The sequence below is a fragment of the Carlito syrichta genome, unplaced genomic scaffold, assembly GCF_000164805.1.
Source record: "Carlito syrichta isolate Samal-C Ts95f unplaced genomic scaffold, Tarsius_syrichta-2.0.1 Scaffold308051, whole genome shotgun sequence".
Classification (NCBI taxonomy): domain Eukaryota; kingdom Metazoa; phylum Chordata; class Mammalia; order Primates; family Tarsiidae; genus Carlito; species Carlito syrichta.
The window spans coordinates 370,208-383,869 of NW_007252147.1; the positions used below are offsets into that span (position 1 = coordinate 370,208).

At 37.6% G+C, this 13,662-nt stretch overlaps 1 protein-coding gene across 5 annotated transcripts in view; it reads right to left on the bottom strand.

Annotated features, from left to right (window-relative positions):
• Positions 1-3,388: 3,388 nt before the first annotated feature.
• SSX2IP (SSX family member 2 interacting protein) overlaps positions 3,389-13,662 on the bottom strand; it is a 33,690-nt gene continuing 23,416 nt past the window's right edge. For 3 of the 5 annotated variants that reach the window (XM_021715923.1, XM_008064794.2, XM_008064793.2), the window contains 3 exons: positions 10,452-10,566; positions 9,865-10,030; positions 3,389-6,530 (listed from right to left, as the gene is read on the bottom strand). In XM_021715923.1, coding sequence (XP_021571598.1) covers positions 6,356-6,530; positions 9,865-10,030; positions 10,452-10,566 — 456 coding nt within the window. In that variant the 3' untranslated portion in view covers positions 3,389-6,355. Of the gene's footprint in view, positions 6,531-9,584; positions 10,031-10,451; positions 10,567-13,662 lie in introns of those variants that run through there. The other 2 variants (XM_008064792.2, XM_021715924.1) reach the window with 2 other exon arrangements.

Genomic DNA, 13,662 nt, shown 5'->3' on the forward strand with positions numbered 1-13,662 from the left:
GACCCTGACCAAAAAAAAAAAAAAAAAGTTATCAAATAATTTCAGTTAAAAGCAATCATGAGTTTTTCCCTCAGATCTTTGCTCTTGATAACAAATGAGCAATCATGCTTCAGAAATAAAAGAGCAAATTGATTTTTTAAAATTCCAATTAGAAATTTTCATAGTTTTTTAAAAAGATCAAAATAGTTTCTTTTAGAACTTATGTGCCAAGGTTTTGTTGGCTAGTTGCTGAATTTCTATTTTTCCTTGGGTCATAACAGATTTGAAAATCTGTTTGGAAAAGTTTGATTTCACTGAGATCAAATGGTTTTACAAAGATTTTCACTATTATTTCACGTTGCCTAAAAGAAATAAACTTGCAAAAATCAAATCTATCAATTAATTCCTTTTCAAGGTAAAAGAGGTTTTCAAGGAAAAAGCGACTAAAAGTGGTGAGAAATTAAAAGATAGTCCATAAAACTTTATACTCCTGGGTGACTATTTGAAAATTGCATTTGATTGAGCTTCTTTACTAATTAAAAATTAGAGATGCAAAGTGTATTTTGAAATACTTCCAGCCTTGGAATAGGTAGGGTAAATAAATTACATGTTATAATCAAGTAAAAACTATACTTACAGGTAAACAGACAAAACTAGCTGCTGTGGTCAGTGCTAAGAACGGGCTGAACCTGAACCCAGGGAGCCCAGCTGTCGACCCTAGGCCCAGTTAGCAATCGTCCATTGCAGTTTAGACATCAGCCATAATGGAGAATTGGATCCAGAGAGTCAGAATGGAGGGTGCTGGGGAATAGCAAAACTTACTTTTTTCTTTTAATTTTTTTTTTTGAGTCTGGACTCTCACTCTGTTGCCCAGGCTGGAGCGCACGCTCATGGCCACCACAACCTTGACCTGCTGGGCTCAGGCGATCCTTCCGCCTCAGCCTTCCAAGTAGCTGGAACTACAGGCGTGTGCCACCACATCCGGCTAATATTTTTACTTATTGTAGAGACGAGGTCTCATCAAGTTGCCCAGGCTGGTCTCGAACCCTTGGGCTCAGGCCATCCTCTCGCCTCAGCCTCCCAAAGTGCTGGGATCACAGGTGTGAGCCACTGTGTCTGGCCAACTCTACTTTTTTCTAACCTGTGCACTGGGTGGGGGGTGGTGTGCTTTCATGAAGCTCTGTGACCAGGAACGTCTTGAAAGAAACAAGGAAATCAAATCTCTAAATGCAGACACAACAGGCAAACTGATGTCCAACCCTGAATAGATCTGCCATGGTGGCCGGTCAAAAAACAAGGGTGTCTTGCATGTGGGCCAAATGGTCACTGCTTCTGATGTCGATGATAGGTGGCAGCTCACGGGTTAAGCATCGGATGATTTCACTTAAAAAGTCCTACCAGCAGGCACCACAGCAGTGGGTTGGAGGTTGGAGAGTTAGGAATCAGAAGAGAGTTAAGGACTGGTCTTACCACTTACTAGCAGTTACATGACCCAGGGTTCATCATTTAACACCTGAGACTGCTATCAATTCTCTAACTAGACAGGTTAACATTCCCTTACCTAATGGTTATCGAAAGAATCAAAAGAAAACGTGAATGTTCTGTGCACTGTTAAGATATTTTAATAACTAAATGGGTAAAACAGCCATTTGGAAATTCCTCATATTATGTTAAAAAAAGCTAGACAAGGTAAAGAGAAGCCTTAAAATGCAGTCCTTCCAAAAACTAAAAGCATTCAACCTTTTTAAGCATTCAACCTTTTTAATAGTCAGCAACAAATCCCTTGTAGATTATGTTGTACCATTTTTCTTAAAAATAAATGACTGAATGAACTATCAAGCTTCCACTACATTGCATAGCAGACTGTCAGGCTCACCACACAGCCACATACTGCACACCTGCCAGTCTTGGTTGCAGTTAGGTTGTAAATGGAAGGCACGTCTCTTTCAGTTCTGGTCCTTAAAAATATCCTGCACCATCTGTCAATCTGCTCTTTCTCTGGTTTGGCAGCGTTGGGGACCACATGTTCCAGATGGCGTAGCTACAGAGAACTGCCTGGCCCACACTAGGCATTCCATGAGCAAGAGTTAAATGTTTGTATTAAGACACTGATTTAGCCAGGCTCGGTGGCTCAGCCTGTAATCCTGCGCCTTTGGGAGGCTGAGGTGAGTGGACTGCCTGAGCCCGCGGGTTCGAGACCCGCCTGGGCTGCGAGACCTCATCTCTACAATATATCCAAAAAAAAAAAAATCAGCCGGGCGTGGTAGCGCATGCCTGTAATTCCGGCTACTCGGAAGGCTGAGGTGGAAGGATCGCCGGAGCCCAGCAGGTCGAGGCTGCGGTGGCCGGGAGCGGCCACTGCACTCCTGTCTGGGTGACAGAGTGAGACTCCAACTCAAAAAAAAAAAAAAAAGACACACTGATTTAGTGCTTGTTTCTTGTAGCATGGCCTCTTCTATCCTGAGACTCTGTGCAAGGAATCAAGGGAAAGTGTTGGAAATACACATGCACAAAGAAACATAAGACAAGGTTTGTATCCTTCTGAAAGTTTTAGGATTCTAATCCCAAACGTATAGTTCATTCATTCCAATAAAGAAACGTGCTATTTAAGTTTCATCAGTATTTTGTATTTCTCATCATTAGATATTATGTGCTTACTATTACTCTGTTACTATATCCTGTGTTAAAAAATTATACTAGGTACAAATATTTCTGAGTCTTAAGTATATGAATATTAAGCTGGATCTTTACCAGAATCTTTATGTCTCACTGGCATTACAGTACTTCCTGAGTCTCCAACATCTATCATTTGTAAATAAATGTTTTAAAAGAAAACCCATCATTTGAAAGCTTTTTAGATAATCAATACCCACTCCACTCTTATATCTAGCTCAGAAAAAAACAAAACAAAAAAAACCACTTCGTATTGAGAAAATGACAGACTAACCCGTTCTGTTATCCTTATCTGCATGGCCCAAATCTTTACAAATGCTTCTGTCTAATAATACACGTTCATGTAGGGAGAAAATCCTATACTGCTTTGCAGGTCAACATTTTGATTGTACAAAACAGAACAAAAACAAAACCCCGTAAGACAACAATCCATCACATGGTACATCTGCAGGAAATAATGCCAAGACTTGTGACTAGAACCCTAGCAGTGTTTCTGCTGTGAAATGGGTGTGGCCTGGAGTGGAACCATCCATCTGTGTTTTAAGAACAGACTGAATGGTCAACAGCATCTCCCACTGTTTATTACGACTTAGGTTTAAAGGGCTGGTCTTCCACACACCTCGGATTTTCAAAAGCAGGAAACATGCTTGTCTTCCCAGCCCCAGGGATTGGAAAGTGAGTGGTAAGCCATACAGCAAGTACTTCATAAATGCTTATTGAAGGACTGAAAAAAGGACAGACTTAGAGAAAAGTATATTTACTAGACGTCCATGATCCATACTTTAAATCCAATCTAGAAATAAGAACATGATTTACATGAGGCAATATATTTTGAAGATTTTTACAACAGGGCAGTCACAGAAGGGTCTTGCTAACTCACATGTGTTCCAGGCATACACACGGCACAGCTCTCCTGCTGTCCCAAGGGATTTTCAAATGCTCCATCAGGGGAGGTCAAGACTAGTTCCAAGGTGCGTTCATCTTGCACACGAAATGGGTTTCCCCATAAAAACCGTGTTATCACAAGCACAAGCCCATGGACAAATCTGGTTATTAGCTAAGGCAGGAAATATAGCACTCTTTCCAAATAACAATATTGCAATTATACCATGAGGTAAACACTTTGCTGTGGGCTGTCCTGTGAATCTAATCATTTAATGCATTGCTTCTCTATGAAAAGTTCTCTACAACTTAAGTTAAATTTTAGTCATGATTTTCTGGTGTCACTGATTCTTCTATTAAGTTTCTCATCATACATTGCAGATATAAACATTTAAGAGTAGTAAATAAAATTTTTATCTCAAATTTTCTTTGCCACTTTTATGCTTTGAAAATTCAAAATGGATAAATGCTAGGTAACAACAAACTTGAAGTACAAAATATTTCAGATTTACATATTGACAAATAAGAAAACGCTTGCTTAAGATTATCAGGATGACTTTCAAACTGAAGTGCACCATAGTACCATCACCTCTCAAGACTAAATGTGACTGTAACACAGCTGTATTATTAGTATATTGCAAACATCTCAAAAGGGAAGAGAAACAAAATCTTAGGAGATTTATGTGTGGAGTCAGGGGTTTTCCAGCACAGACACCACTCTTAGATTACAGGAAGACAGGGTGACTGGGGATCAATTTGGAGTTGGAATGTGCAGTGAAACAAAAGTGACGCTGTTAGTAAAACGTACAACATTTCTAGATCTACACAGACGTCAAAAGTACAATGAACCTGGTTTTCACTTTGCTGCTTCCTTCACACCTTAAAGTCTCAAGGAATTTTTCTTTCCAGTATGAGAAATGGAAACACACAACATAAAAGATAGATGCTGCTTCCTAGAAATCCATTGTCATGGAATATAACATTTCCTAAAGAGATTTACTTTAAAAATCAGAATGCTTATTTCTAGCAAAGTATTCATGGAGAACCCCAGAGGAAAATATTCTTGACAAATGTATCATTGACTAAACACTTACAATTTCTGATTGCCCTTCTGTGACATTATTACTCAATAGCCAAAGAATAATTATATCCCACCTAGGTTTCTTCCTTTGAATATGGTAGTATCACGGATATTTTGTACCATCTGTAATATTTTAAACAGTTAAAGAAGTGACCATGCATCAAGCTGAAAGTAGTGAGTGACTAATGTTCAAGAGCTAGCTCTTCCAGACTATAAATATGGTTACTGTGTTATATTTATTAACATCTCATAAGATACTCTTAAATGATATCCTATCAGCCCCCAAAACGGCTGCCACTACACAAGTCCAAAGAGTTGCATACAGTGAATGGATGATACAAATAGGTTTTTCTTTTTTTTTTGGTAATATGGCAATTTTAAACGAAATAGCCACAACAGGGTGAGTGTCTGTAAATGCCTGAATGGCTAGAGAACGGGAAGGGTAGACGGGCCTAAGCTACAGTGCCTAGCAAGGACTAGCTCTGTGCAGGCGACTGTGTAGAGGCAAGCAGGGTTAGGCACTTCAAGCTTTTTGATGAAAATCCTGGAAAGAGCCTGGGCCTATCATACTATCGGTAATAACATACTTTTCATGAAGAAACATGCAATCAAAAACATTAGAGACAGAAAGAGCCTAAGATTGTTCTGAAAATGAAATGACACAAGTTGGTCCAGAGTATCGTAATATCTGAACTATAAAATTTGATGCTTTTACATTGTCATATTTCTTTATCATTAGTGGTAAATAGCTCATTAAAAAATCATCTAGAATTTCCTGATAATGATACAAAGCCCTAGCTACAGATATTACTGTACTGGTATCCATCTGGTAAGGAAAAATATCACCATCTAGATATCTCTTCCATCATCCAAACAGCCTAAACCAATATTCTGAAACTTTTTATTCAAAAGTACTTCTGTTGTCTTGTCCCTATTACTCTATCAATAGTCCTTTTAAAGATTATAATATCCAACATATATAAAATAAAAATCTAATGCTATAAAAATCTCAAAAATGTAATGTTAATAATGTTGATTATCTAAAGAACTTGGCTTCGTGGAATAGTTTTCAATATTTATTGCCCGGATGGATTCTAAAACTTCTTCAATGTAATCTGGCAATGGTTCTAATACATCTGTAAACAGAATACCCCTAAAAAAAATTATATTGACATGAAATACTATAGTTATGGTTGTGTAAAACTTTTCAATCTTAAAGCCTCTTAACATAATCATGTATTATATCTATGTACAAAACATACATAAATTTCACTTTATTTAAAACATATGAAAGAGGTAATTTCAAATCACACTAAACATAATAAATATAGAACTTGCTTTGTTAAAAATCTACAGTATACATTCAAGTAAAGGCTAAGCTTCCAATGCCAACTATATTCGAGACAAATTAAACATTTACAATAATCAGTTTCCTAAAAGTGCTATTTTTAGTGACTATCAGAGGAAACTCATTCTAGTGCTTTAATCCATCCAAACATCTATACATTCCTTTATTCACAGAACCAGATGCTTCTGTTACTAAAAATACATATCCAAAGCTTTTATATCCTTTTAAATAGATTTAAGATTTCAGCTCTTTGGGGGAAGACAGGGAAGTTCAAACAAACAACTCAGACCATCTTAAATTATTATAGAGATCATTGACTTTATGACACACCCTGTTTCAACTTAGATGTGAAAACTGATGATGTGTTAATGAAAACATTCCAGTCCACACATCTACGGTAAGTCATCTTTCTCGACGTGAAAGTTTGTGTAGGTCAAGGAGCATCCACCATAGCAACCTTCCTGCGAGCCAGGTCTTGACACCACGCTCCACTTCTGATTGGTACATTCTCTTCCAACCTGATTTGGCTTGGTTTCTTCAGGAGATATGTTCAGTACATTGACTGAACTGTTGGGAAAAGAAAGGCAGATCTTAGTAACCATCCCCTCTTCCTTTTATACCCAGCTATGCCTGAATGTCTACAGTCTCACTGCCTCTCACGTCTCGTGCTAAGTAAACTGTTACGACACAGTGATCAAGAATTACAGAGAAGTGTTTCCAAGTGGTCTGATATAGCACCTTCACCTTATCTATGGCCTGTGTATCGATCTTTGTACATGATGGATTCCTTTAGTCTACTGTGAAGCATGTCGCCCAACTAAACTTCAGGCAGCGCACATGTGGGTTCTGAAAGCCAGCGTTCCACCATGTCCAGCCTCTTTCCGGTTTCTTTCTGGATTCGCACACTTTCATCTGCCCACCCATCTAGGCAGATATTTAATGAGTTCCTACAAAAGTGGTCAAGAGACCTGACTCTGCAGCCAGATGGTTTTCAGCCATCCTCAAAGCAAAGAGATCTGCTTAAAAGAAAACTGTAAGACCTGTGGAGCTAAGTCAGTGAATAATAATTTTTTAAAATCAACCAAATATTTTAGGTAATTTCACACACTTTTCTAAATGTGCATTTCTTGTGACTCTTGATTACTAATCTGACCTCATAATGTGGCAATCTTGAAAAATATTAAGTTGCTGTTGATCCTAAAAATCTAAGCCAAAAACCTAACTAAAAATTTCACTTATCTTTACCAATACTTTTTAAGAAAATGAACTTGCGTATAATAAATCAATCTTCAGAATCGCTGTACCTCAGAGCTGGGTCAGATGAGATCAATGATCAAAACCAGGTTCTGTAAGGAACTTAGCATACAGGTTGGTTTCCTTGCAGGGAATCCAAGGTACAACCTGTGTGTGAAATTCCATTCCACAGTGAAGGAGCAGTAAGGATGCTGCAGAAATTAGCTACAAATAGGAGTTACTTTGTTGTAACTTTAATTATAAACCCAGGTCCAAGGTGCTTCAGGAGCAAGAGATCCAGATTTAAAATACCAAATAATTTAAAATACCAAGAACCACGTCAAGCTGCACGGCTTCTCTGTTAGTTACACAACTCATTTGTCTCTGAGAACAAAACAAAGAGTAGCTCAACACAGTTCCTTCAGCTCCAAGGTTCTGTTTCTATGCCACTGATGTCGTTTAGTGGAGCCCTCAGAATACAAGAGACAGAAAACTATTTTTATAATACATTTGTCTACATATATTTTTATTTTTACTGCATTTACTGTCACTAAATGTTTACAATAGGCCAAGTACTGTTGTGTTTATAGCTATTGACACTTAACCTCACAACACTCTATGAAGTAGGTTCTAAGTGCTGAACTTTACTTAACACAACACACTGCCTTTAAGAAATATGTCAAATATTTCATAATGAAGACAATTGCATGTAAAAAAGTAAAAACATAAACTACATAAAAACAATTGAGACAGCTACTATGTTATAGCTATCTTTGACAGTATTTATTTGTAAATGGTGGTTAGAATTTGTGTCTCTATATAGATAGTGCTGATTAAATTTGGATGTTTTAGTGACATTCTACATAAAAAAATTCTAAGCTTACACATTATAGTTTGATTATAAATTAAATAAACTTCCACTTCCCATATTCAACCCATTGGTCAATCTATTGGCTCTAACTTCAAAATACACCCCAAATCCTAGCATTTCTATCTTCACAGTATGACCCTTGTCCAAATTACCATAATCTCTCAACTCCAGTATGCCACCTAGCTGGATCTCCTGGTTTATAAAAATGACTCCTACAATCTGTTTTCCACATAATAAAACAGAATGTTCTTTTTAAAACTTAGAATTTTTTTCACTTTCTTGCTTATAATTCTCTAATGCTTTTCCATGGCCCTTAGAATGATATTTGACGAACAAATGTAGACTAAAATACTCTACAAATGAAATCCCAAACTTGGGCTGGGTGTGGCTGGGAAGGAGGCCAGCAGAGTGGGGTTATTTATGGACAACATCGACCCTGAGTTAATAACTGCTGAGCCTGAGTGATGGGGACACACGGGCTCATGATCTCATTCTCTCTCCATCTGTACCTACCCAGACTTTCACCTCTCTCCATCCTGATCATGTCTAACGACACTCACCACCGCAAACAAACCAGATGTGTCCCGCCTCAGAGTCCCTGCACCTGCCTGGAGTGCTCTGACTTATCTCTATGTTGCCCCCCAGTGTTTACTTGGAGTCCTAATCCCCCCAACCTTTCAAAATCAACTATAATGATCGTATCTTGTCCTCCTTTTAAAATCCATCTATTTATCACTTCTTGGTCCAGGGACCAGCTGGCTTCTTCAACACTTAGTTTCATACCAGTCTTGCTTCAGCTCTGACTCTGCTTTCCAAGGCCACTGTCTTCTGCTTTAAATAACTGTAATGAGATTACCACCACACTTTCCAACCTACCCCTCTGATCTTTTCTATCCCTCTCTATCTCAGTAGGAATGCTCTACCTGCTTCCTTTGCTTAGTTCAAAATTAATCCTGGAATAGGCTCTGATATTATCTTAGAAATGATTTAATAACTTGAGATGGAGGAAAATACCAAAATATAGCAATTAGGAGCAATATATGGGTTTCCTGGGTGTGGGGAACCACATTTTTTTTTTTTTTACACTGTCATCCTTGGGTACAGATGATCTTTATCACTCGAGATGAAGAGGCTTTTCTCAGTTTTTTGTCCTTCAATACCAATAAAATAGGCAGACCAGAAGGAACTTTAACATATGTACTCTATAAAACTGTCAAAACAATATCCTTTACTTAGTATATTTAAAATATTAAATAACTCCTGTAATTAAGACTATATTTTAAGCTGTATTTATTTATTTATTTTTTAAATTCTGGATCTCACTCTGTTCCTTAGGCCAGAGTACAGTGGCACAGTCATGGCTTCCTGCAGCCTTGATCTCCTGGGCTCAGGCAATCCTTCCACCTTAGCCCCTGAGTAGCTGGGATTACAGGCTTGTGGCACCACGCTAATTTTTTTATTTTTTTATTTTTTTGGTAGAGCTGAGGTATTGCTATGCTGCCCAGACTGGAAAACTATATTTTAAATGTGAAATTAAAAAACATACACAGTATTATATGATTTAGCACCCAGAAGATAGGAGCCAGAGCCACCTTGTTCACTATTGTGTTCCCAGCACCTAGCACACTGCCTACATATTCTAGACACCCAATAAATATGTGGAGAATGAATACATTGATCTACCAAATTCCTCTCCAAAGCCTCTACTGTTGCTAATATGACAGGCATGCCCACTTTTCCTTCACAGTGCAATCTGAGCAATTTTTAGAAATATGTGAAAAGATCATCGACAAACACCTGTGTTCAGATACACAGGAACGTGGCTGGCAAAAGTCTGAAGTCGAAGGTGAAGCCGGAAGAGATTTAGTAAGTTTAGATGTGCAAACTGGAGACCCACTGGACACACCGTGAGGCTTCTTCTGTCGTTGCCTCGAGTGTGCTATAAGATTGTCCCGATCAGAACCTGTTCAAAAAAAGAAAAGGAAAAAGACAGTACAGAAGGTGAGACCTTGAATTCAGTGCAGGCAGTGAACTGGGATGATGCATTTGCAGTTCTGAGTGGAGTAGGGGATAGAACAAATTAATCTGGATGGTGTTCATCTTATGCTTTTTGTTGCATACTCATAAACATTGAAAAGGATCTAGTTCTAGAAATATTTATAGATTGTGAACTGTTGAAAACTTGGCACCATTATTGCCCTCACAACACAAGTTCCTTTTGGTATGCATATTCTCCCATCCCCACTTTGACTACAATAAATAAAACATTCAAGTTGATTTTTGTTACAATTAGAGAGTTCTTATTGGTGACCTCCAAATACTAACTCATTTGCAGTATTTTATTTATATGCATGTTCAGATTAAAGAGTTTATGAAGTACTCACTTCCTGAGAAGGCACTGAAAAGTTTCACATTTTCTGAGTTCTGGTGGTCAAAGGTAGTCATATTTAAAAACTGTTGCTTTAACCAACTGGCTCTTTCTTCCTCAAATGCCTTTCTCTACCATAACAAACAAATCAAAGAAATAATGAACAATATTTCAATATTCATACAGTTGCCGTGTCACATCATTTTTCTAGCTGTCTGTGTTGGCTCTCTGGCTAGCTATATAAACTTAGAATTAACCTAAAAAACTTAAAACAATTTTGACTTAGGAAAACTATATTTCACAAATAAAAATTCATCCGCTTCACCTAATAAACCATACTTTCATATCAATTTTGAATAAATTCAAACGGACAATGCAAAAAAAAGGAAGAGAATATTAGCAATACTTTTGAACATACAGAACATCATAACTATAAAATGACAAGCCATAGAAAAATACTCTACATTGTAAATTAATCACTTTAAAAAAAGAGCGCAGGCCGCCTCAAGCATTCCTCTCAGCCTCTAGCACCTACCGGTCAGTCCTAAGAACCACCACCGTGAAGCCAGAAGAGGTCAGATGCAGATGTCGACCCCACCTCAGAACAGTAGATGAACCCAAACCAAATTCTCCCTCATGCCTCAGGTCTCTCCTCTGGTCTTCCCTTCCCTCGCTGCCCCCTACTATCCCCAGTGACCACGGCAGAGAGACTCTCTTGCAGAGAAAGGCACCAGGCGACTGGGAGTGACATGTAAAGTAGCACGAGTATCTCCTGGACACTCTTGGGGCTCAGAAACACAGGTGATCCCAGAAGACAGGAGACAATGCCAGCACACATTGTTTTTGTTTCTTGAGGAAGATATTTACTGAGAAAATAGACTTTCACAACTGTGGAGGAAATCCATGCCAGCTACTTAAAATAACCAACATATTGTCTTTCATAAATATTATTACAGAATCATGTATCACCAGACATTTGAGTATAATAGAAAAAAGTTCAAGATAAATAGATAACTGGCCATGGACAACAGCTAATTCAAGAGATGGAAGAAACCTTTCAAAAAAATTGCAAACACATGTTATCAGGCAGATGAATGAACATCTGTAAACTAGCATACTGCATTATAAAGAAAAACAAAAATTAGGGACATTAGAAAATGTAAAAGGTAAATTCTGAAAAACTCAGTGGGTGAAGTGAATTATGAAACAAACCCTGAAGACCAGTTTGGTGATCCACAAGATAAAGATAAGAGAATATCCCAGATATATCCAGAAGGTCAAACATTTGTCTAACAGAAGTTCCAGAACACAGAGAAGTCAAAGGACAAAAAAAAAAGAAGAAAGTTCCCCTAAACTGAAGAAACAGAGGATCTTCAGGGCTGAAAGGAAATATCTGGACATATCCTTGTAAAATTTCAGAACTTTAAGAATAGAAAATGCCAACGCTTCCAGAGAAGGAGAAAAAAGCAAAACATAAGGACTTATAAAGTAATATTAGAATCAATTTTGTCATTAGCAAAAACAAACACTAGAAGAAATGAAATAATTCTGTCAAAGTTTTGGGGAAAAAAGTTGGAACCTAAATTCTATATTCAACCAAACCAATCAAGTATGAATATACCTTTTAATATTCCAGAATTCAGACCATTAATCACTCATGCACTATTTTTATTTTTTTATTTCTTAGAGACAGGGTCTCATTCTGCTGCCCAGGCTAGAGTACATAGTGCAATTATAGTTCAACACAGCCTCGAACTCCTGAGTTCAAGTGATCCTCCCACCTCAGACTCATGTGTAGCTGGAACTACAGCCATGAGCCACGAGCCACCATGCCCGGTTAGTTTATTTTTTATAGAGATGTGGTCTCGCTATGTTGCCCATGCTGGTCTCAAACTTCTGGCCTCAAGCGATGCTCCAACCTTGGCCTTGGGAAGATAGGAACAAGTTACCATGCCTGACCACTCATGATTTATGAAAAAATTTCTCAGGAAGGTAAGAGGATAACATGAGCTAAAACAAACATGGCAGCTGAGTTTGATGCAGGAAATCAGAGGACGCTACAGAGAAAGTCCAAGAATTCAGTAGATAGCGGACACATCTCTTTGGGGCAGCAAAGTCTTAATAATACAGAATATTTTCTCTTCTATGCATCCAAACACATTATTTGGTTACAGAATGAATAATATTTACACAATCATAATGCTGTAACGTGCTTTCCTAGTCTTCATTTTTAAGTTTCAACTTTAGGCAAAGCACTTACACCTGGATTATATTACATGACAATATAAATGTGATAACACTAAGCAATGAAAAACAGTATCACAAACAAAAACTGCAAAGTATAGGATGAGAGAGATGGAACACGACTAATTCAAGAAAGTCCTCATCCCTCACTGCAGGGATGGACTGATACTGTCTGAAGCTGAACGAACATGAAATGGAAGCATTAAATATATTATTTATTTCAAGTTTAAAAACACAACCAGAAGAACAAAAGAAACAATATTATAAAGAAATCAGATGGGACTGAAGAAGATAGTGGGTAGGAGGTACTATAACGACACTAAATTCCTTTCATAGCAGGGAATCAATAAACTGAAACTAAGGAAATACAGCTGAAATATATTAAAGTTAAAATAGTACTTCCCAGAAGAATTCCTAATAGAAACTTTTAACAGCGGCTACCTACAAGGACTGAAACGGGGACAAAAAAGGAGGCCATTTTCTCACTTCGTAGCTGTTTGTATGGGTTGAATTTAAAACAAGAAAAAGCTGTGTTCAGATATTACTTGTGTAATTTTTGAAAGGAAGTATGTTGGCAATATATTGCTAAGCAAAAACAGCAAGCTGTGGAAGTACATGCATAAAAATCCAAACTGTTAACTGTCAGTGTCCACATCCCTGGATGAGGGACTGGAGACAGGAGAACTTTATTTTTTACTGTACTTCCTTTAAACAAACAAACAACAAAAAACAGCAAACATGCTCTTGTGGCTGCACTGTCTTCTGACACCACGCCTACTGACAGCACAAATACAGATGCCCAAAAGATATCTCATATGTGATGCTAAATATATAAGAGTAGAAAGTCAATCTGAAAGGAATACTAAATGATTATGGTTATTTTAAAAATTTAACTCCCAAATCTGGTAAGGGAAAGCAATATATGCTCAGCCTTCCTTTCATTTCAAATTATTCATGACATCATTGGTAAATTACTTTAAAAA